The sequence below is a fragment of the Astyanax mexicanus genome, chromosome 15, assembly GCF_023375975.1.
Source record: "Astyanax mexicanus isolate ESR-SI-001 chromosome 15, AstMex3_surface, whole genome shotgun sequence".
In the NCBI taxonomy this organism is placed as follows: Eukaryota; Metazoa; Chordata; class Actinopteri; order Characiformes; family Acestrorhamphidae; genus Astyanax; species Astyanax mexicanus.
In genome coordinates, this window is record NC_064422.1 from 29,254,354 (window position 1) to 29,275,150 (window position 20,797).

Consider the following 20,797-nt stretch of genomic DNA (forward strand, 5'->3'; position numbering starts at 1 on the left):
ATGAAATGATCATTGTTGGACAAACAACTTGATTTGATTGTTTTGCAAAATAAAGCAAGCAGTATGTATGTGAAAATAAATGTAGTTAATAATATTTTTTTATTGTTCACTTACTCTTTAAAATACTTATGATCTAGCCATAAATCCAACAAGGCGATCAGAATGAATACAGCTGTTTCTGTAGAACAGATGTAAAAGCATGTAGTCTCAGGATAACTGGATTTTCACGTTTGCTTGTAAACTGTTAAGTCTGTACCTGTTTATTTGTGTTTATGTTCAGAGCTCAGTGGTAACTTTCCCTTGTCCTCTCTCCAGAGCCTCGCCCATCGCAGGCTTCCTGGATGACTATGCCTTTGTGGTGTGTGGTCTCTTGGACCTCTTCGAGGCCACACAGACTGTGCAGTGGCTGAAGTGGGCTGAGGATCTCCAGAACATGCAGGACCAGCTCTTCTGGGATGCCCAGGGCAGTGGCTACTTCTCTAGTGACCCATCAGACCCCACCTTGCTGCTGTCCCTCAAACAGGGTGAGAGACAAAGCACACAAACTGGACACAAAATGGATTAAAAGATTAGTTTAATCAAAAATGGTTTATCATGTACTTTAATCAAGATGGAGTCAATCTGCACTGTGCTGTCCTCAGTGGTTGTTAATGGTAATTCTTTAATGAGCTCCTGGTTAACAAGTGACACTCTTACATGCCCACACAACATTGAAAGTGGAATAAAATATCCATCTGGCACCCTTTATCAAGCCTTGTTTGAATTCCAATAATTGACTTATTCAGTCTAACTCACAAGATAACACCTTACAACTTATACAGGTGTAGGCATTCCCAACCTGTCCCCTGAGAAAATGCTTCATGACCAGTTTACTTATTGGTGATGCTATCACATAACAGTGTATGCCTGGAAATGTAATACATCTCAAAATTAAGAGAGCACTTCAGTTTCTGAATCAGTTTCTCTGATTTTGCTATTTCTAGGTATATGTTTACGTAACATGAACATTGTTGTTTTAGTCTTTTAACTTCGGACAACAGTTCTCCAAAATTCCAAATACAATATTGTAATTTAGAGTATTTATTCGAAAAAAAAAAGAGAAATGGCTGACATAACAAAAAAGATGCAGAGCTTTCAGACCTTAAATAATGCGAAGAAAACAAGTTCATATTCATAAAGTTTTGAGAGTTCAGAAATCAATATTTGGTGGAATAACACGGTTTTAAGCACAGTTTTCATGCATCTTGGCATGTTCTACTCCACTAGTCTTACACACTGCTTTTGGATAATTTTTGCCACTCCTGGTGCAAAAATGTAAGCAGTTTAGCTTGGTTTGATGGCTTGTGATCATCCATCTTCCTCTTGATTATATTTCAGAGGTTTTCAATTTGGCAAAATTGGAAAAAAAAATTGGCTGCAGTCAGTTTAGTTTTATATTAATAAAAATGTTGATTACAAATTTTGCCAAATCTTCTGATTTCCAAATATTAGTCGTTTTGGTCATTACATTTGAAGAGTCGGTACATACTGATTTCATCCACACTGTGCTTTGTTTTCTCGGCTGGGCTGATTGACGTGGGAGTGTGTGGGAGTTTGAGGGAGTGAGTCATTCGGACAGGGTGATGGAGATGTCCTGCTGTCACTCACTGTTCAGCATCACTCCACTGCATAGCACTCCCATCACCCCGCTGCTGATAGCACTCCACCAAAGTCTGAGGAATCCTTCACCACTCCACCACCGCTCCATCCTCTGACCCCTGCTTACCCCTTTGTTCTTGCAGAATGTGTTTTCCCTTCATTCCATTCCTTTCTTCCTTCATTTCTTACTTGAGTTCATGTCTTTTAAAAAATATTGTTCCATTAATGTTATGTTTTCTGGTCCATGCAAACTAATCTATTCACTTTCTGACACGTTTGGGGTAAAAACCACTAGGGATGCATTAAAAGAAAATTTGTGCCACTTTTTTCAAATCTGAAAAATATAAATAGCCTATAGGTATTTTACTCTTTCTTCATAAATTTTTTTTTTTTTACAAAACAACATTTTACAAATATCTATTGAACACTTTTGGTATCCCAGCAGACCTGCCAACAAAGCACAATGCATTTACCTCAGTAGATTTTTATAATCATTAATTTACTTATCATTGACTTTTCTAATCATAAGTGCACCTCAGCAGTGTCATTTATTGTCATATATTTACCTCATTGGTGCTATTATAATCATAAAGGAACCTCAGCAATGCTATTCTAATCATTAATATGCCTAAGCAGTGCCATTATAGTCATAAATGTACCTCAGCAGTGTCATTTATTTTCATATATTTACCTCAGTGGTGCTATTATAATCATAAAGGAACCTCAGCAATCCTATTCTAATCATTAATATGCCTAAGCTGTGCCATTTTAGTCATGAATGTACCTTAGTAGAGCCATTTCAATCATAAAGGAACATACTCAAGTCACATGAAATTTGGGCCTGTTGCCATTACTGGAAAAAAAAAATCTTAACATTACACTAAACAGTACACTCTTGTCACTTATTTTTTAGCTATTTTCAACTGCGTACATTTGGTTGCCAAATATTCAGTGCATTCCTAACAACCACAACTGCCAGGTGCATTGGGGTCTGAGTCTGAGACCTTGAGTGACTTAGTTCTATATTTCTTTTGTAAATCAGAGTGATGTGCAGATTCTAGCTCACAATAACGCTGCTCCTTGGCCTGTGCCTGATGGCACTGTGGAAATGACACTGACACCAGAGAGATACGGATGAAGAGAAAGGAAAACTGCTAACTGTTATGCTTTTGTTGTTGCCGCTGATAAATTAAAGGGGACGTAAGACAGATTTTTCCTCTTTTCAGACCGACTGCAGCTATAGAGTTCCATTAGGAACTGCACTGTGCCACAGCCAAGTTCCTTCAGCACACTGTCACTGGAAGACGGATTACCTCCCAGACCATATGCCACTCTCCATTTTACGCCCTGTCCAAAAGCAGCCACTTCTAGACTTCTCACTGCTAGAGCATCGACTGCAAATCACATTATTTCACATTCACGCAGTGTTGTTGTTTGTTGTCGTTTGTGTAGGCATTATTATTCCTCTGGGATTTTTTATTCCATTAGCTCAGTTCTTTGAGTGTCTGTATTCTGGTCAGAGTGAATGTCTGTGAGTTATACTGAATTGGCTTTATGAACAGAGTGCTTATTCTATTGCAATGAGAGTTTTGTTTAATAATGTATATTATAGATTAAACTTTGAAACTAGAGAATTGAATATTACAGGGTGAACTACAGCCTTGAGACTAGACATTTAATGTATTAGTCAGTAAGTTCATTCTTGATGTTTTCTGTTTAGAATTACCCAAGACTCCATTAATCATTCAAGACACATATAAATCTTAGAAGGGCTACAGCTTCTGGAGATTCAAATTGTGCAAATGTATTTGGGTACCTGGTGTGCCTAAAACTTAAAACTCTTTAATGCTGTTTTAACATCCCTATCACGTGAGAAACAGCATTATACAACCCCGTCCAACCCTGTCTTGAGTAGCTTCACCTACAAGCATTGCAAAAGGGGAGTTTTAGAAGATAGCTGCATGTCATATCAGGATATGGTGTGCATTATTTTGTTTTTTAGAGGTTTGGGGGGCTACTTTTCCAGCCAATAAAGATAAATAAGCGAATGCTTAGACTGCAAACAAGTATGAAGTGGATTGTGAGTGTGTCAGGTCAGATTTGAGTAGCTGGAAACCTAAGGACAAATTATACGGAATATACAGCAGACTAGCAGAGAGAGGAAAAGGAAAGTAGGAAAGAAAATAAATAAATAAAGATAGAAAGAAGAAAGAAATTTATAGTTGAAGTAAGGACATTTATTAAGGCCATTTATTGTAGAAACACTTAAAAAGTAAACTGGGAGCATTTACGCTGCTCTGATTTCTGTTTAAACAAGGACACCATCACAACAAACCACATGAGAACATTCTCTCCACTTAGTCAGGCCTGTGTTGACCTGGGGCAAAAAATAAATACAAAAAGAAGGTCCTATGTTTTGGACTTATGCATATTTCTGCCATTTGTTCATAACTATAAAAAATATTGGCTGTTTAGCTCCGTAGTTCATTTGGGACCATGCTTTGATTACCTCAAAGGATGTGAAAAAAAGTGCAGGTGTGAATTTACCCGAAATATTTTCAAACTAGTTCAAATGGACGAGTGAGAATAAACTTGCAGTGACTTCGTCAGAATTTAATAGAAAAGTTCTAGAAAAGTAGATGTGGAGAATCAATTCAAAATGAGGAAATTATCACTTAACATCACCATTCACTGTGATGCTTGGTTTGTCACAGCCATTTCAATAAGACTCCAAGATAATGTGTTAATTGGCTCAAGTGCCTTTGCAGAAAACAGTGTATGTTACTTTTTAAACACATGAATCATAGAGCATCAACATCAGTTCATACCAGCATCTTGTATATGCAAGAAAATGAGTTTACAACGTTATTGAAAACAGGACTTCCGAACTTCTGCACCAGCATCTGTTTGGGTCAGTGTTGTGCTGAATATCAGTCACCACCTCGGTCTGTCTCTTAGCCACCAGACTGTCCACGACTCCGGCTGCATGAGGTCATGGAGCACGGGAAACTTCTCCCAGGATACATACACACAAACACAGAGAGCAGATAAAAACAATCCACTCGCCACTGCCTGCCACTTCATCTGTGATGTCGGCCACTTTCTGGCTTTAAAGGCCTGATAAACGAACAAAGGTCATATTGATAATTTGTTTTATCACTTAAATGCCACTTAAGTTTCCAAGAACAGGGAGGCATATATACTGTGGATTAAAGAGTGAAGGAAAAGAAACAGCTCATTTGTTTACTTACCTTATAATTCATCTGATTACTTTGTGCTCTTAAATAAAATAACATTACCATTAAAATAATATCTTTAGATAGTTTAGAACATTTTAGTTGCCGCTTCATCATAACTAAAATATGATGTGTGACTGTAGAACTTTAGTTTAAAGTTTAGATTGAATGATATATTGTTTAAATGTTCTTTCCCAGCCTGCCTTATTATTAAAATCATAAGAAATTCTATTTTTTTCTCTGTTTAAAGATCAGGATGGTGCAGAGCCCAGTGCAAACTCTGTGTCTGCAATGAATTTGCAACGCCTGTCCCACTTGACGGGCAAACAAGAGTGGATGCAGCGCTCTGAGCAGCTGCTGACAGCCTTCTCTGATCGGCTAACTAAGGTGCCCATCGCCCTTCCTGACATGGTCCGAGGCCTCATGGCACATCACTACACTTTAAAACAGGTATGTGTTTTGTAGTTTCCCCACAGCCAACTTAGATTTTGCATTTTTTTATTGGAAACAAAATATATAGGTCTGGATGTCCTGACAACTGCAACATTATCAAAACAAGTGAGTCAGTAACAGCTGTGTTCAGTGTTAGCCAGCATACTAGAGCTACAACCACAATGAGAGTCATAAGCAAAATCCTCAAACAAAGCCAAAAATATTCCGGGGGCAAAACCGGGAAACGGACAAGAGATAAACAGTCGAAACAAAGGGATGAAATAAAAGTTCAAACATGAACCTTTAAAGGACCAATAAGGATTAGATTTTCTGTAGCAACTCATACCCAGCGCCAATTCCCTAGTCCCATTTCCACACTCAGGGGTGCCAGTTAAAGACAGCAGCATGTAAACTTAGAAGAAAATGTTCTGCTGAACAGGTCATCTCTGAGCTTCTATTAGGTTACTGACCTTTACTGGGTAATTTATCGCCACCAGTAGCATTGTAGAGATGGCATTTTGAACATTTCAAACATATAAATATATATTCACTAATTAGCTACAGAGTATAACTCGCCATCGCCTGCCACTGTGGATCAATCTGGCAATTCGCATGAGCATCGCCTCTGGGGAGGTGTGGACGGAGTGGATGGGAAATTGGACTGCTGTAGCCATTTCAGACATTCACTCTCATTTTATTACTGATTGTTTACTAAGCAAACATTAAGAGAAATGCTCAGTATGCAATAGGCCAGGTTGGCAATACTTTGCAAAGAGATGATAAATCCAACATGTATAAATTAACAAAGATATTGATAAACACTGATATGATGACACTCCGTCCTCCACATCCAAAATCAGTGTCTGACCTCAGAAATGCACAAAAAGTCCCATAAATACACTCCTAAACCTCGTAGAGAAACTTCAGTTATAGCTGCAAAGGGTGGGCTGATATCATATTAAATCCTATAGATTAAGAATGGGATGTCACTTAACTTCATATGCGTGTTAAGGCAGTTAAGAGAATACTTAGTGTATTTGAATTTTAAATAGAACAGACTCCTCCAAAATCCTCCTTAACGCTGGTTTAATCATCTCCTTTCTAATGGTCTCTACACATTGTATTCTGTGTATAGAAATATAGGATGTCATCTCTCAAGAACAAATCACAGTTATTTATGGAGACACTTTCAATGCAACCAGGATCTCACGCACGTAAACCAAGCAGGGACTGTAAAGCCTGACTGACAGTTATGCTGCATGTCAGTCTCCGAGTGAAGACACTTTCTCCAAAGTTTCCTCCTCTGCCAGCATGTTTTAAAAGCTGTTGAAATTGTGTTGCGACCGTTAGAGCTCACCTGCACAGTAGAAGTCATCTGAGGAGGAGAAATAACAAACTGGAGGTCCAGGCGAGGGCAGGCTTATCCTCAGCCCACCTGCCCACCTCATTACTGCTACAGCAAGAACTGACCCCCTCTCTTTCTGTCCTTCCTTCCGTCTTTCTTTCTTTCTTAGATAATCATCTGTGGCCAGCCTGATGCAGAAGATACAGCCAGTCTGATGGCCTGTGTTAACTCCCTGTTCCTTCCCTATAAAGTAAGTCTTATTTGCAGTGATTTAGGTGTTCTCTCACATAAGGGGGAGGAGGGGCAGATTTTAGAAGTGGGCCTGGTATTACAGCCATGGGTAACATTTTGTGTTAGGGGTGCGCTAATCAGACAGAAAGGCACTTGATAATAAACTAGGCTGATAATAGATAAGGAGAGGATCGCATTGTGTTTGTTTTTTGCTGGAGGTTGAAGAACACAAGGAGTACAGCACTGTAGGGTACTTGACTGATTGATTGTAGCTCAGCATGCTGCACAAAACGACTGCTGCCCAAGGCACACGGAACACAAGGTACATTACTCACAAAAATAGCAAGCGAAAATCTTGATATAATTGTGCTTAGGGCTGGACAGTAATTTACTATCACTATTTATTGCAATAGAAAATGTTTTAATAATGATTATAGGGTTTTTAGGCCTGCACTGAGTTGGCAGCTACATGTCAGTGTTCTGAGCTTCGTAACTGAGGACCAGAGTAAAGTACAGGCATTATATCATGTCATATTAAACAGCCCACTATCTATCTAATTAGTGCTATTAACATCTTATCATCTATCAGTGCAAAATTCAGTAAACCATTAGCGAACTCCATTGTGGAAAATCCGCTATTGTAGACTTTAGCAAAATGTCATGTGTCCTAAAACCAGATCACTTTCTATAAATATATATTGACAAATAATAATAATAAAACAAAATCCAGCTTTTTTATTTTATTTGGAATATTTCATTTCTTTGTACAGTATTTGCAGCACCTGTCACTGACTGACGTTCATACAGAGGACACAGGCGTCAATTTACTGGAATAAAGCTAAGCAGAAAGGGCAGAGCAATATATAGGCTTCCGTAGCTTATTATGATTTAAAGCTTGTGATAATATACACTGGTCTTTACACCATTCATAATGATATCCATTTATAACTATTTAATACCAATTTTACTCTCTTTGCATATTATTGGTAAGGTTCTATTTTGGTTTTCTTTTAATGACTTTTCTATTAACAATATGCTTGTGTAGACAATGTAGTGCAGTGAAACAATGCACCACTGTTTTTGGTAAACTTTCAAACATTTTCAAGTTTTTAGTAGTAATATGGAGATTTTAATTTGCACGTCTTACTAGCCTTAAAGAAGTTATCTTTGCAAGTTTTCTTAGTCTTCTATATCTCTTGCTGACATCCACAGTTCCCCTGAATTGTCATTACATAAAGTATAGCATTCCATACAGTAAAAAAAAATTGTGACTCTAAATATATTTTTATTTCAGTTCTAAAATTAAGATTAATGATGGTTTTTAACTTGACTGTATACCAATATCTGTGTTGGTTCAACAGGGCATTCGCTAGATTTACAATTTATCAAGGACATGACAGTATATATTCTGAGATAAAAAAAAAGTATTTGAATGTTTTGATATAGAAGGGAATGCTTTCCAAATGGTCAAATTTTGCTTTTTTGTTCTCTAAAGCTGGGCTGCAGACATAACCTTACAGATATCATAGTACAATTACATGCCACTAGTGTCCTGTCCCAGGACTTTTGCCATGCATTAAAAATTCTACTTCTGCATTGAATGCAGATCTGATTCCTGGCAGAGTTGCTTGACTATTTGCGTGGACGATTCTATCAAGATCATTGCCAATCAAGATCATAAATGCCTTCTATGACGTTTTCATTGGTATACACATCACACTGTCTCGCCTCACTCTAGCTCGGATAATTTCCATCACTGATCACACTGGTCAGAGTTCAGCCCACAAGATTGCACCTTATAATTTATACCGTTGTGGGAATTCCCAAGCTGTCCCCTGAGGTAACACTTCATGATTAAATTACATACTGCTGGCCCGTGACTTTTGGCGCATCGGGGTATAACCCCCACCCTTTCCCCTTTTTGAATGACACATTTGTTGGTTTCCCCAGGACTGCAGTGTGAATTAACGCGTAGTCTGAGCCCTCGTGCTTTTATTTTTTTTACAGCCCTCATGCTAATGAGTGGGCAAAAGTAATCTCCCACAAAAGGTCAAGTTGTCAGATTTGTGCCCTGTGCATGCTGATGCACACACTGCGAGGCAGGAGCTGGGACAATGGCTACACAGTGCACCGCGTGCAGAATGATTTTGGAATAATTAGTAAATAATTTGGGTTTCTGTAGGCCGTTGCCAGAGGCCCGGCTTTGTGCTTTCTTCCCTTTAGTGTAAAGGTCATGCTAGCTCAGAGATAGCATTTCCACTCTTCCTGCCCTTTTCCCAGCTCATATAGCCCCCCCTGCACCCCCCTGCCACAGCTTACTCAACATGGAAAACAAACACACATGCACACACAGATCCCACCTGGCCTTTTAGGTGTTTACTGTGCAGCACAGGTATCTAATGCAACACACGTGAGGTTTACACACTGCTGGAGTGGGGGATGTTGGGGGGGTTCCTCTTTTTTCTGTTTGCTGTGTTCTCAGGAAGAAAGCTGGAGTTTATTGAGAAGGCAGACATACCCTCCTTTGTACTAGTGTGATTACATAGCAGTGCTGTTTATATGGAAACACAATATGTGTTAAATTAGAGGTACCAGTCAATTACAGAATAATTGAGTGATTCGAAAAAGTATTCTGTATTTTACCTTGTATAATTGTATTTACACAAGGAATTTTCTACTATTTTGCAGAATCCACTCTTCCCTTCACCTGTGCAATATTGCCAATATCTCTGGAGGCAATACAGCCTCATGCTTCCCAGTTGGCAACATTTTATCTTTTTTTTTTTTTATCAGAATTTGGGAAAAAGTTCTTTATTGATTGATCTTGATTAATCACACCATCTTTTATTCTTAAAGCTAAAGCTTTTAATAACGGAAATGTAAATGCAATAAAAATGTCGATATGTAATTATATTTTATTTAGTGGGGTTCATTCGCTTAAAAATGGTTTATTACTCATAGCAGTACAATATGTAAGTAAAACCATCATTTAAATAGTTTAAAAGCTAGTACATTCTTGCGCTTATGGAGAAAAATAATTGTGATATACCTGACCAACAGACCAGAGCTTTTTAAATTAGAATCCTTCAATTCGCTGAGTAAAAGTTTAGTGGAGAGCTTTAGCATTAAACATGAGGAAGCTTGAACAGAGAAGTTTTAATGGAAGAAATCATAACTAGCATAATGCAACTCAAACAGTAAAACATCTCCATGTTCCAGCTTCAACATTTTTTAACAGAAAAACAGATTAAGTAATCCAGGTAGAAGAGAAAATGTTTTAAATTTATGCCTCACAGTAGAAGAATGAGACGAAAAGGTGGGGGGTAAGACGGGGTGTTAGTTATTTCTGAGATTTATTCCATATTTCACCATAAATAAAACTTAATCTACCTTTTGAACTCAACAGTAGTGACACTGTGTTTATATCGCTAAATAAAACCACTAATACACTAAATCACCAGATATATGCACACACACTAGACAAATGATTGTCTAGTCCCTATAGAGACGTAGCATCTATAGAATGAGACTCTACAGGACAGATAACTTATTGCGACTAAGCCTTATGCCAGGCATTGAGCTGTGGGGCAGAGGAACTGAACTGTGTTCTCTGGAATGATTGTACTCCATTTAGTTCTTTTGGAATATGACCTGTAGAGCTGGGGATGGGGGTGTAGGGTGGTGATCTCCCAACATCCAGACCTTCACCTTCACAGTGTAGATCAGGTGTGCTAGAGGTGGAAAGTAGCTCAGAACCTTTATGCTCCTCTTTCTGTGTCATGGATAGAGCAGGTGGGTTTACAGAGTGATGATGAGGAGGATCAGCTGAGTTCAGCTTTCACGTCAGTGATTCTTTCTGTGAAGAGTGTGTTACTATATTGTGTTCTGCTTTGTGTGCATGTACAGAATCTTGATTCTCTATATATACGTTATTATTTTATTTTGTATGATTCATGTTAATTTAAAGGCTTTCTCTCGTATCTTTCTCAGAAAAGCTATTTTGAAATCTGAATCTTTAATAGCAACATCCCTAATGTTAATGTATCTGTATTATTTTAATTATTCTATTGAATAAGGCTAATCTTGTTCCTGTCAGCATGCAGTGTACTGATATTCCACCATATTTCTCATCTTTCATTGTGAACTAGGGCCGTCCCAATCTTGGGTAATGCTTACATAACTAGTACTTTCATCTTTAATAAGTCTGATGTGTTTTTTAACACTACAGTTTTAACGAAACTATAAAACTACAAATGTTCCTCACAGTTTTGTTGTTTAGTTCAGTCGGACAACCCTAGCAAAAGCAAAAGCAAAAGCTAGCTAACAATTTCAACCTAGGTATAATTCTTACATAAGTGCTATTCTCACATTTCATATGTGTTGTGTTTTTTTGGGTCCAAACAACTTTAACAAAACAACGCTCTTCCCTGGGTTTCGTTAGATTTAGCGAGAAGCTAACAAGAAGACAAGCTACAGAGAACATAACCACATATAACCAAAAGCTAGCAGGTTTGCTAATCTTCATTTAGAGAATTTTTTTCCCCACACGATTTTGTCCTTTCTTATAAAAAAAAAATCTCTACCTTCTGTTAAAAAAAAAAAACGACGTGAAAACAAAACGTCATTTTAAAATGATCATACATTATGCCACTAATTTCAACTGGAACGCCCCCGCAAGACTTTTTCCTACTCTGAATGTTAGGAGAGCCTCACCAGCTGCAAGTTCAAAATCCAAAATGGGTGCACCATTTATCAACAGTGGTAAAAGCAACAGTATTACACAGTTTATTAGCACTGCTATTTATTTGTGTTTTATTAAAACCGTCTTGCACACAGTCTTACTGTCCAACTTCTATCTGAGGACATGATTCCATGTGTGTTCAATGTGGAAAGTACTGTATAATGTGTTATCAACTAGGTTTGCAAACTATGCTAACAATAATAAGCTGGGGCATTGAAAAAGTGAGACATAAATAGATTAAAATTATCTGAATGTTTAACTGTAACAAAGTCAGCCTGGATGCAATGTCAGTCCTCCTGCTCCAGCATATGTCTTCCATGGTTAATGGAACACAGAATTAGGAAATTACCAGTTATTACATTATTTGTTGGTTTTGGATGACACTTCATTGTAGTATAATCATTTCATCAATTAATTTCAGTAAAAAAAAATGTTTGTAGTTTGTTTGTTGCTGTTTTTCTTCAGTATGGCCCTGTTGCATCCCTGTTTTGCTGCTTCAGCTCTGAATTATTGTACCCCCGACAAGCTGCTGTCCCCTGCTTGTTAACACTGAACCCTGGCTTTGACCCCACTCATAAGCGCCAGTGTTCAGTATGTGGGACACAGAGTGTCAGCTCCTATAAGCTGGTACTGCTGTACTGACAGAAGCACAGAGCTGTCCCCTGATCCAGCATCCTGCTGCTGTCACTCTGATTAGCCCCATCCGTCTCTGCTAGCCCTGTCACCATAAACCACTCTGACTACAACAACAGCACGAAGACGGCTCAGACGCTAATATATCCACCTGTGCTGATATTCTTCTACTTTGCACGTTGTTATTCTGGCTAGTTTGTGGATGTAATTGGCCACAAATTAGCAAGGAGGATGAAATACCACAGGACTACAGCGGAATTTCAGCCAAATGCTGGTTTTATAGGGCAGTAAAACTGTGCACTTGTTGTTGAATGAGTAGCGATTCAGTCATTTGTTTTGGAAGCAAGTGAGGTCAACTAAATCCATCACAGTGATTTGTACTTTCCCCTAGAAACCACAACCGAGGGCTTGTGAGAAGGGTTGGGTGAAGTTCCTTTGTTTAATCCCGACATACCGTCTCAAAATTTTACTAAAAGATAAATTGTATTTTGTTGTTATCATGATATGAGCTTTCACAATAAAAAGAGCAGTGATAACACCATGAATAAATGCAGAAACAGAGGGAGCTTTTTACGCTGCAGTCAACGTGACATAACTAGGCTGGAGGCAGAGGTCCACAGTAAACAAACACACCAAACTACTTCTTAGCATGGGAAAAAGTCTAGTTGTGCTGCCAAACCAGATGCCGATTTAGTATCTTAAATTATCCTGTATAATATCGATATCTGATATCCAACAATGTCATTTCATATCCCGCATTGGGGGCAATGAAAAAGCAGACATTTTAGCAAGGGAAGCAAGAAACCAGGAACTCACTTGGATCTATGTCCCGATTACGGATGCCTATTATCTAGTCGAAGTTCACTGTAGAAGAAATGGCAAGATGAATGGTCCAGCAATCCACAAAATAAACTGTATGAAATATCCCCAATCATTAATATTAAATGCAATATGGACTTCCTTAATAGACAAGATCAGACAATCATGACTAGGTGCTGAATTGGACATACTGCTCTTACCCACCGCCACCTCCTGGTTGGCGAACAGACTCTAGCCTGCCAGTTCTGTAATACTCCTCAAACTATTAAACACATCTTAGTAGACTGCCCTGCACTTTTAAGCACCAGAAAAACTTTTATAGGGTTACAAATGTGAAAGAACAGTTTGAAAAGATTCCACCAGCTAAAATACTTAATTTTCTGGAAGTCCTTCATATGAAGACACTGATTTAAATCTGTGATGCTCAAGTTATAAACATTGTTGATGCCATAAAATAGCCAACATGTTGCTGATATGGCACAAAATCCAAACAAACATTACACATCCCAATTTGTGCCTATATCATACATTCCTAGTAATAATAGGGGGGAGCACAAGTAGAGCTAATAGTCCTACATAAATATGGCTTGTTTTTAAACATCTCATCCTGTATTATACTAAAACAAAACAGAAAAATAACAGACACAGTTTGCCCACATGATCACAGACTAAGTGAACACTGAAATGAATTATTTGATTAATGTTAAACCTTCAGTCTGACATTCTATTACTAGTACTATTCTGAAGCTTAGCATTAGCTTAGTTAGCGGTACAGCTAACATTTAGTTCACCACAGCAAACACTCAAGTCTGACTGACTAAAACCACACTTATTATATATAAGATGAGAACGCATTTTGGAGATAAACTAATGTGCTAACACCACAGGGGTGTGCTAACACCCCAGCTGCTAAGTATAATATGGGAATCGGCTCATGCCGCTTGTGTCAACACCCTGGTTTCTGAGTTTAATATGGGATTGGCCCACAACACTTGTGCCAGCACCCTTGTTGCTGAGTATAATTCAACAATTGGGCAGAGCCACGTTTGCCAAAACCCCAGTTGCAAAGTGTAATATGGATGTAATGGCCTGCTGCTTTTGCCAACTTGCCAGTAGCCAAGAACAAATCAATTTCAAATTCCCAGCCGATTCTGCCAAAGATTAGCTGATTCTGCATGTTGTCTGAGGCAGACTATGAACTTAATCCCAGAAACTGCTGAGCAAATTTGTGTGAGTTTTCATTTGGAGTCTAAATTCAATTGTATATCCTCCTCATGTGTTCTGTCCACACATCAACAGGTGTCACACTTCCCCGGGTTTGCTAGCGGCAGGGGGAGAGCTCAGTCTGTTGCCTAGACACAGCCAGCCGTATAAGGCTGACGAAGCTGGGAGTAATGAGTTAGTGTTAGTGAGGCCAGTTAAAAAAAAAAAGGACAGAACAGAATTTCATCTGGCCAGGCACTGATAAAGAAGCGAGCATCCCACGCGCGGCCCCATTTTGCAGCAGCTAAGCCTCAGATGGACCCTGGCCCAAATTGTTTGTTTAATTGACTTGACGTGATCGAAAGACCCAGTCGCCTCTCCCTGTTGATTGCAGAGACGGAAGAACCTGCTGAAAAATAGATGACTTTCTCTTATTGAGCTGAGCCTGCAGTCAAATCATCATTCCTACCTTAAATCCTCTGGGGATAGAGCTATTCTTAGAGACCTGGAGAAAATGCTTCTTTTCAGTGTCACATTTCGGAGTCAGACTGTCCGTCGGAGTACCCCATACCTTAGATGCACTATACAGTTTGTCCACATGTTTGTGGACACACTTCTAATGAATGCATTCAGCTGCTATAAGTTCTGCACCCATTTCTGACACTAAGATGCAAATGTACAAACACCTCGTCTTGTCCCTGTAGTGATTATTGTCAATAGAATAGGACTCTCAGGAGCAGATAGACATGAACCAATTGGAAACACCTGTAACTTAAAGCAGCACTAGGTAGGATTTCCTCAATTTTTGATCTTTTTAAAGAAGTAACATTACAGCTTGAAACTCACTGCAGCGCTGCATTGAGGTGTAATAGGAGGAATAGCGGTGCTCTCGTGTCTGTGCCGGAGCTCCTCTGAGCTCAAACCAGACTCTGTAAGTTTTCTGAGGCGGCCGCGACCAACGCTCACGAGAACTGCGACATGCTTTCCGACCTTAAGTTTTAACAGTTCTACAAGGACTACTGGTTCATTCTTTACAAACTAACATACAGACACTCTGGCAGAAGCTGGAAAGAGACCGAATATGTCTGTGAAAGCCAGAAAACAAGAAATAGAAACTAATCCGCCTGAAACATTTATTACACTCTACAACTGTAGGGGGAGCCCACGAGTACAAAATCTCAATCCTACCTAGTGGAGCTTTAATGGCAGTTGTGAATTCTCTGGAATGATGGTGCTCGATGCAATATGTTATGGACAGGGTGGGATTGTGCAACATCCGTACTATACTACTGTTCTTGTGCTGTATGGCTGAATACAATCAAATTCTCAGCAATGGTGCAAATATAACAGAAAGATGTTAATTCTCGACAATATAGGCAGTTACATCAACATTTTTTTTTTTATAAAAATGTGTTTATAAACAAATTAAAGTATAGATGTGTGTGGTTTGGGGTGTAAGCATTTCTGAGCACTTTGTCCTGATAGCAGCATAACAGCAGTGTTAGTGTTGTGTGTCTTTATCACCCCATGTTAAAAGTAATTTCTGTAACATTGCTGTTTTTATAAAGTAACGCAACATCATGCGTTATCTAACAAATGTCTTTGTTTTTTTTTTTGTTTTTTTTTTAAGAGTTGCCGAGATATAAAACAGAGGAAACCTGTTAACACTGACATATTTATGCTTCAGAATATTATAAATAAATATTATAATATTAAGAAAAATAAGGATTTTTTATTACTTTTCATTACTATGCTCATATACTCATTATTAAGGCACACACACGCATACCCTTTAGAATAATCAGTATTGGTCGATAGATTATTTGAATCATTAAAAAAAATTATCAAATTAATCTTTAAAACAATATTGTTAGTTGCAGCCCTATTATTGAGAAAGATCTTGAGTTTATTTACTTGCACACTCTGCCCAGCAACTCCCAGCCTCAAAAAGAGAGAGAGAAAGAGAGACAGACAGACAGGAAGCGATTGAGAGAGAGGAGGGGGGTGGAAGGAGCAACTCTGTTTGTCTGTGTGCTGCTCTAAAAAATGTTTTCTATATGTGAAATTGAGTACCTGACCTTTTCTACAGTAGTTACTCAACTTTTGTATTTAATCTGTGTATTAGGGCTGATTTGCCATTGTTAAGGTCTATTTCTAAATGCTAGCTCATTCACTCATTGCTATTCTGTTCATCACTAAGGAGACTTTTGTTTTAAAAAAAAAAAATAGGTAGATTATACTCTAAACAGCCCATTTAACAAGACTATACTCTATACCTATACTCTATACTCTATAGACTTATGAAAGCCAAAAACAAAGATTGTGGTGTATTTTTAAATCTCCTCCAGAATTAGGGTGATATAACGTACTTGAAGGCAAATGGAAATGGTTTTCACATGCACACTCAGAACTAAAATTACCTTTAAGAGTTATCATTATCATCTTTACTCACTAAATCAGCCAAATAGAGCCATCCTTACTGGTCTAGCTATACTGTCTAAACAATATACCATCAATACTATGTTTATTACAGTCATATATTTCTCCACAGTGGAAGTATAAATGCGTCAATATATCAATATCTCTCAAGCCACAAAATACACACACACACACACACACACACACAGCCACATATTAAAGCCATGAAGATCTGCTTCCATGCGCAGAATAGGAAATTGAGTTTTACTGTCGGAAGCTCAGAGACTATGCAGGTGATGAGATTTCCCGCTCGCAGGTTGACAGTAGAAAGACACTGGGCTCTCCAATACACTCCAATGCAGCTGGCCAGCAATGACCTAAGACCTTTTATATGACTGTATAGCACCCAAACAGCACTTAGACTGTCCCCATGATAAACTAGACCTCAGTGTGGTGAGCATTATTAAAGAAGCGTTTCATGATTTTATCCAGTGTGCCAGTGTGTTTAGTGTGCGCACAATAAGAGGGTATGTATTGACGTCATGTTCCCGCCAGAACAAGTCCCCTTAGATGAGCTGAGCGGCAAAACGTTCTAGAACATATCTGTGTTTCATCAGGGCAACAGCCAAACCAGCAATAAAGCATTCAATTATAAAATCAAATCAAAGGTATTTGGCTTAATATTAGTTAATCAAAATAAAATAAAAATGTCCATGGATCTGATTTTCTGGTATTTATGTTATGTATCTGATTTCTACACTGGGGAAAAATACACTAAGCCAATGGTTCTCAGTACTGGTCCTCTGGTATTACTGCTTGTTATTGTAGTATTTTCACTTAGCAGTGGCTCATTAGGTTTGCTATAATTATTACAGTATAATTATTCAGGTTCAGGTTTAAACCCCTCTGCACTGGATTACTGGATTTGGTTCTGCAAATTGCTACAATCCATTGAAGTGTTGCAATCTGGCAGAAACATTTTGGAAAACCTGTTTGTGGATAAGCATTATGCTGCTGAAAAATTTAATGTTGTTTAAAAACAGAGTGTAAATTAAGTTGCTCTTTACCAATTTAAAGGTTCTTCAGACTCACACAATTATTTTATAAGCATGGTTAAATTGGAAACCAAAAGTGCTTCTTCTATGGCATATTGTAGTTCTAAGAACCCTTCGTAGCATCTATATAAAATGCGAAGAACATATTGAATTCTTAAATAATTAATTGACTGGTGTTATATGAATTGGTGTTGGTAGTTTGATAAAGTACTAGAAAGGGTTCTGATATTGTTACAAGTTAAATAGCTCTTTTTCAGCACTCTAGAAAAAAGCCACTTCTTCTTTTATCAACTTTATTTAAATCATAATATCTTAATAAAGTTCTAATTTCGTATCAAAGAAGTGAACAACACTTGAGTAAAGTATACTGAGTATAATATTGTAGTACCATATTAATCTATGCATCTTCCCTATTGGTTCCTGGTATAATTTATTGAATTTATATGATTGGTATGCCCCTTACAGCAACCTCACAATATGGCAGTATTGCCTAAACAAGTTCAGTTTCCTTTTTCTTTACTGTGAGGTGTGATTTTATGCTGGTTGTATGCTGCAATGAAGAAACTCTGAGCTGGATTTACTTTCCCATGTAATGGCAAAGTGGTCTAGCAAAAAGGATGCAGACAGTTCATTCTCTATTACTAAACAAAAACTAATATACTCATGAAACTAATTAAAGCTAACTCTGCCTGCGTGAACAGGCAGGCATTTTATAGGCAATCCTCTCATGGCAAGATAGTGGTGGGGGAACACAGCCATTACATAACTTTGTTACAATGATATTTAAAGTTAAGATAAGATGAGTAAATAAAACAGAGTTTTAATTACACTTAAATAGTAGAAATTAAGCAAACACACAGCTCTAGAAAAAAATAAGAGACTACTTAAAAATGTTTCTTTGATTTTGCCAAATTGAAAAGCTCTGGAATATAATCAAGTGGAAGCTGGATGATAACAAGCCATCAAATCAAGCTGAACTGCTTGAATTTTGCACCAGGAGTGGCATAAAGTTATCCAAAAGCAGTGTGTAAGACTGGTGAAGGAGAACATGCCAAGATGCATGAAAACTGTGATTAAAAACCAGGGTTGTTCCACCAAATATTGATTTCTGAACTCTTAAAACCTTTTTAATATGAACTTTTCTTTGCATTATTTGAGGTCTGAAAGCTCTGTGTCTTTTTTTATTTCAGTCATTTCTCTTTTTCTGCAAATAAATGCTCTAAATTACAATAATTTTATTTGGAATTTGGGAGAAATGTTGTCTGTAGTTTATAGAATAAAAAATTTAAATGTTCATTTTGCTCAAACATATACCTATAAATAGCAAAGTCAGAGAAACTGATTCAGAAACTGAAGTGGTCTCGTCATTTTTTTCCAGAGCTGTATATATATAAAACAGTTATATTTACTTAACTTTTCCGAAATTCTCTCATGGAAAACTTCTTAAGCTTTACAGTGTAGTGTGTCACTAATGTAACAAGACACATTCAGATGATGTAGTGTAGAGATATTTTCAGTTGCATCCTGGTGTGTGTTTTTGCACAGTTTAGCCTTATTAAGTTTGCATTAGTTGAGTTTCTGGGTGTTTACTTCATTTAGGCTTGAACAAGTCAAGACAGGGAATTTAATTAATTAACCGCAGATTGAAATACAAAATACACAGTACAAAATGTTTCTGTATTCACCTTCAGCTTATTCAGCTTTTTAATTATAAATGATAGACAGAATACATCCTTCTAAATGGGAAAAAAATCCTTCTATTTTTCTCTCAATGCTCGTGATTATGATTAACATGAAAAATATCTTACTCCAGCATGAGCACTGTTAACACTGTAGAATTTCCCTCATGTGCTCATAGCATGTTCAGTCTTATCAGACACTCAGCCCAGTGTTTACAGCTGTATGAATCTCAGCCTTTCGAGTATTGACTGAATGTTTTGGAGCAGAGAAGTGAAAATGCATTTTCCTCGACACATTACCCTCCCCGGCTACAGAATGTGTTTTTAATTTAAATCCAATTATTGTGTCATCTGTTCCTTCATTTTAGGGCACAGGGGTTTAATTGTGGGGAATGAACTGTGTAAGAATCCTCTGCTTTTTCAGTCTCATCTGCACTTATTTATTTCATTCACATTTGCATCAATGTTAATCAGTTAATCTCACAAATCACAACTTTAAAATATGGAGATGGACTAGATTTTTTTTGTCCCCATTCTGTAATCAGGCTTCAGTTTGTGGTAATAGAGCTGCTGTGGCAAAGATATGATTCCAGTATAGCGTCCAATTCTTCCAAACGACTCTTCCATCTCTTTGATGATGGCAACTAGCTGCTCGCTGTGGTAATACAGCTTCCGTCTCCTGAGACAAACTTGGCAAGGATATCATGCACTGATGTTTTGCTTTGTGTTAATGAGATATCTAGATTTAGTGTTCAGTATTTGAACAATTTTGAGGCAATATTTTATAAAGTGTGCTTGTCCATTACCGGCCCTATAGTTGATGCACATTATGCTAAATCATGTTAAAATGCTAGAGGAAACACACCCAAGATGCATGTAAAACAAATACAAATCTGTATCCAAATTATTCAAGCCACATTTAAGTCACATGTTAAGACGCGCCAAGTGGTCTAGCGGTCTAAAGCACTGCCAATATGAGCAGGAGGTCCCAGGTTCGAAACCCCGTTCATGCAGCTTTGCCATCAAGCTGCCGACGCTCAGGGGGGTAGATTGCGTATCAATGTGGGCAGCTGCGTAGGGCACTCGTGCAGACTATGCTGTAGACAACACTGTAGACAACGCATTGACTCAACCCAGCAGTATAAATTGGCCTTTAGTCCGAGAGGCATCCAAGCTATGAAGTAGTCACTCCAGTGACTGGAAAAAAAACCCCTGCAAGAAAATCCTATGAAGTTCCACATTCAATACAGATTTCCTCTGGAAGCCTGCTTTCTTAAAAATCCAAGCTACAATGCCTTCCTAGCTGTGATGCAGAGCCTACGCAATAACAGACTATAGAAACATCCAAGCCCTGGTATATAGAATCA

At 37.9% G+C, this 20,797-nt stretch overlaps 1 protein-coding gene across 2 annotated transcripts in view; it reads left to right on the forward strand.

The window, feature by feature from the left end:
- spata20 (spermatogenesis associated 20) overlaps positions 1–20,797 on the forward strand; it is a 56,573-nt gene that overhangs the window by 20,795 nt on the left and 14,981 nt on the right. The window contains exons 13-15 of one of the 2 annotated variants that reach the window (XM_007259141.4): positions 316–524; positions 5,125–5,324; positions 6,821–6,901. In XM_007259141.4, coding sequence (XP_007259203.4) covers positions 316–524; positions 5,125–5,324; positions 6,821–6,901 — 490 coding nt within the window. Of the gene's footprint in view, positions 1–315; positions 525–2,864; positions 3,337–5,124; positions 5,325–6,820; positions 6,902–20,797 lie in introns of those variants that run through there. The other variant, XM_049464864.1, reaches the window with a different exon arrangement.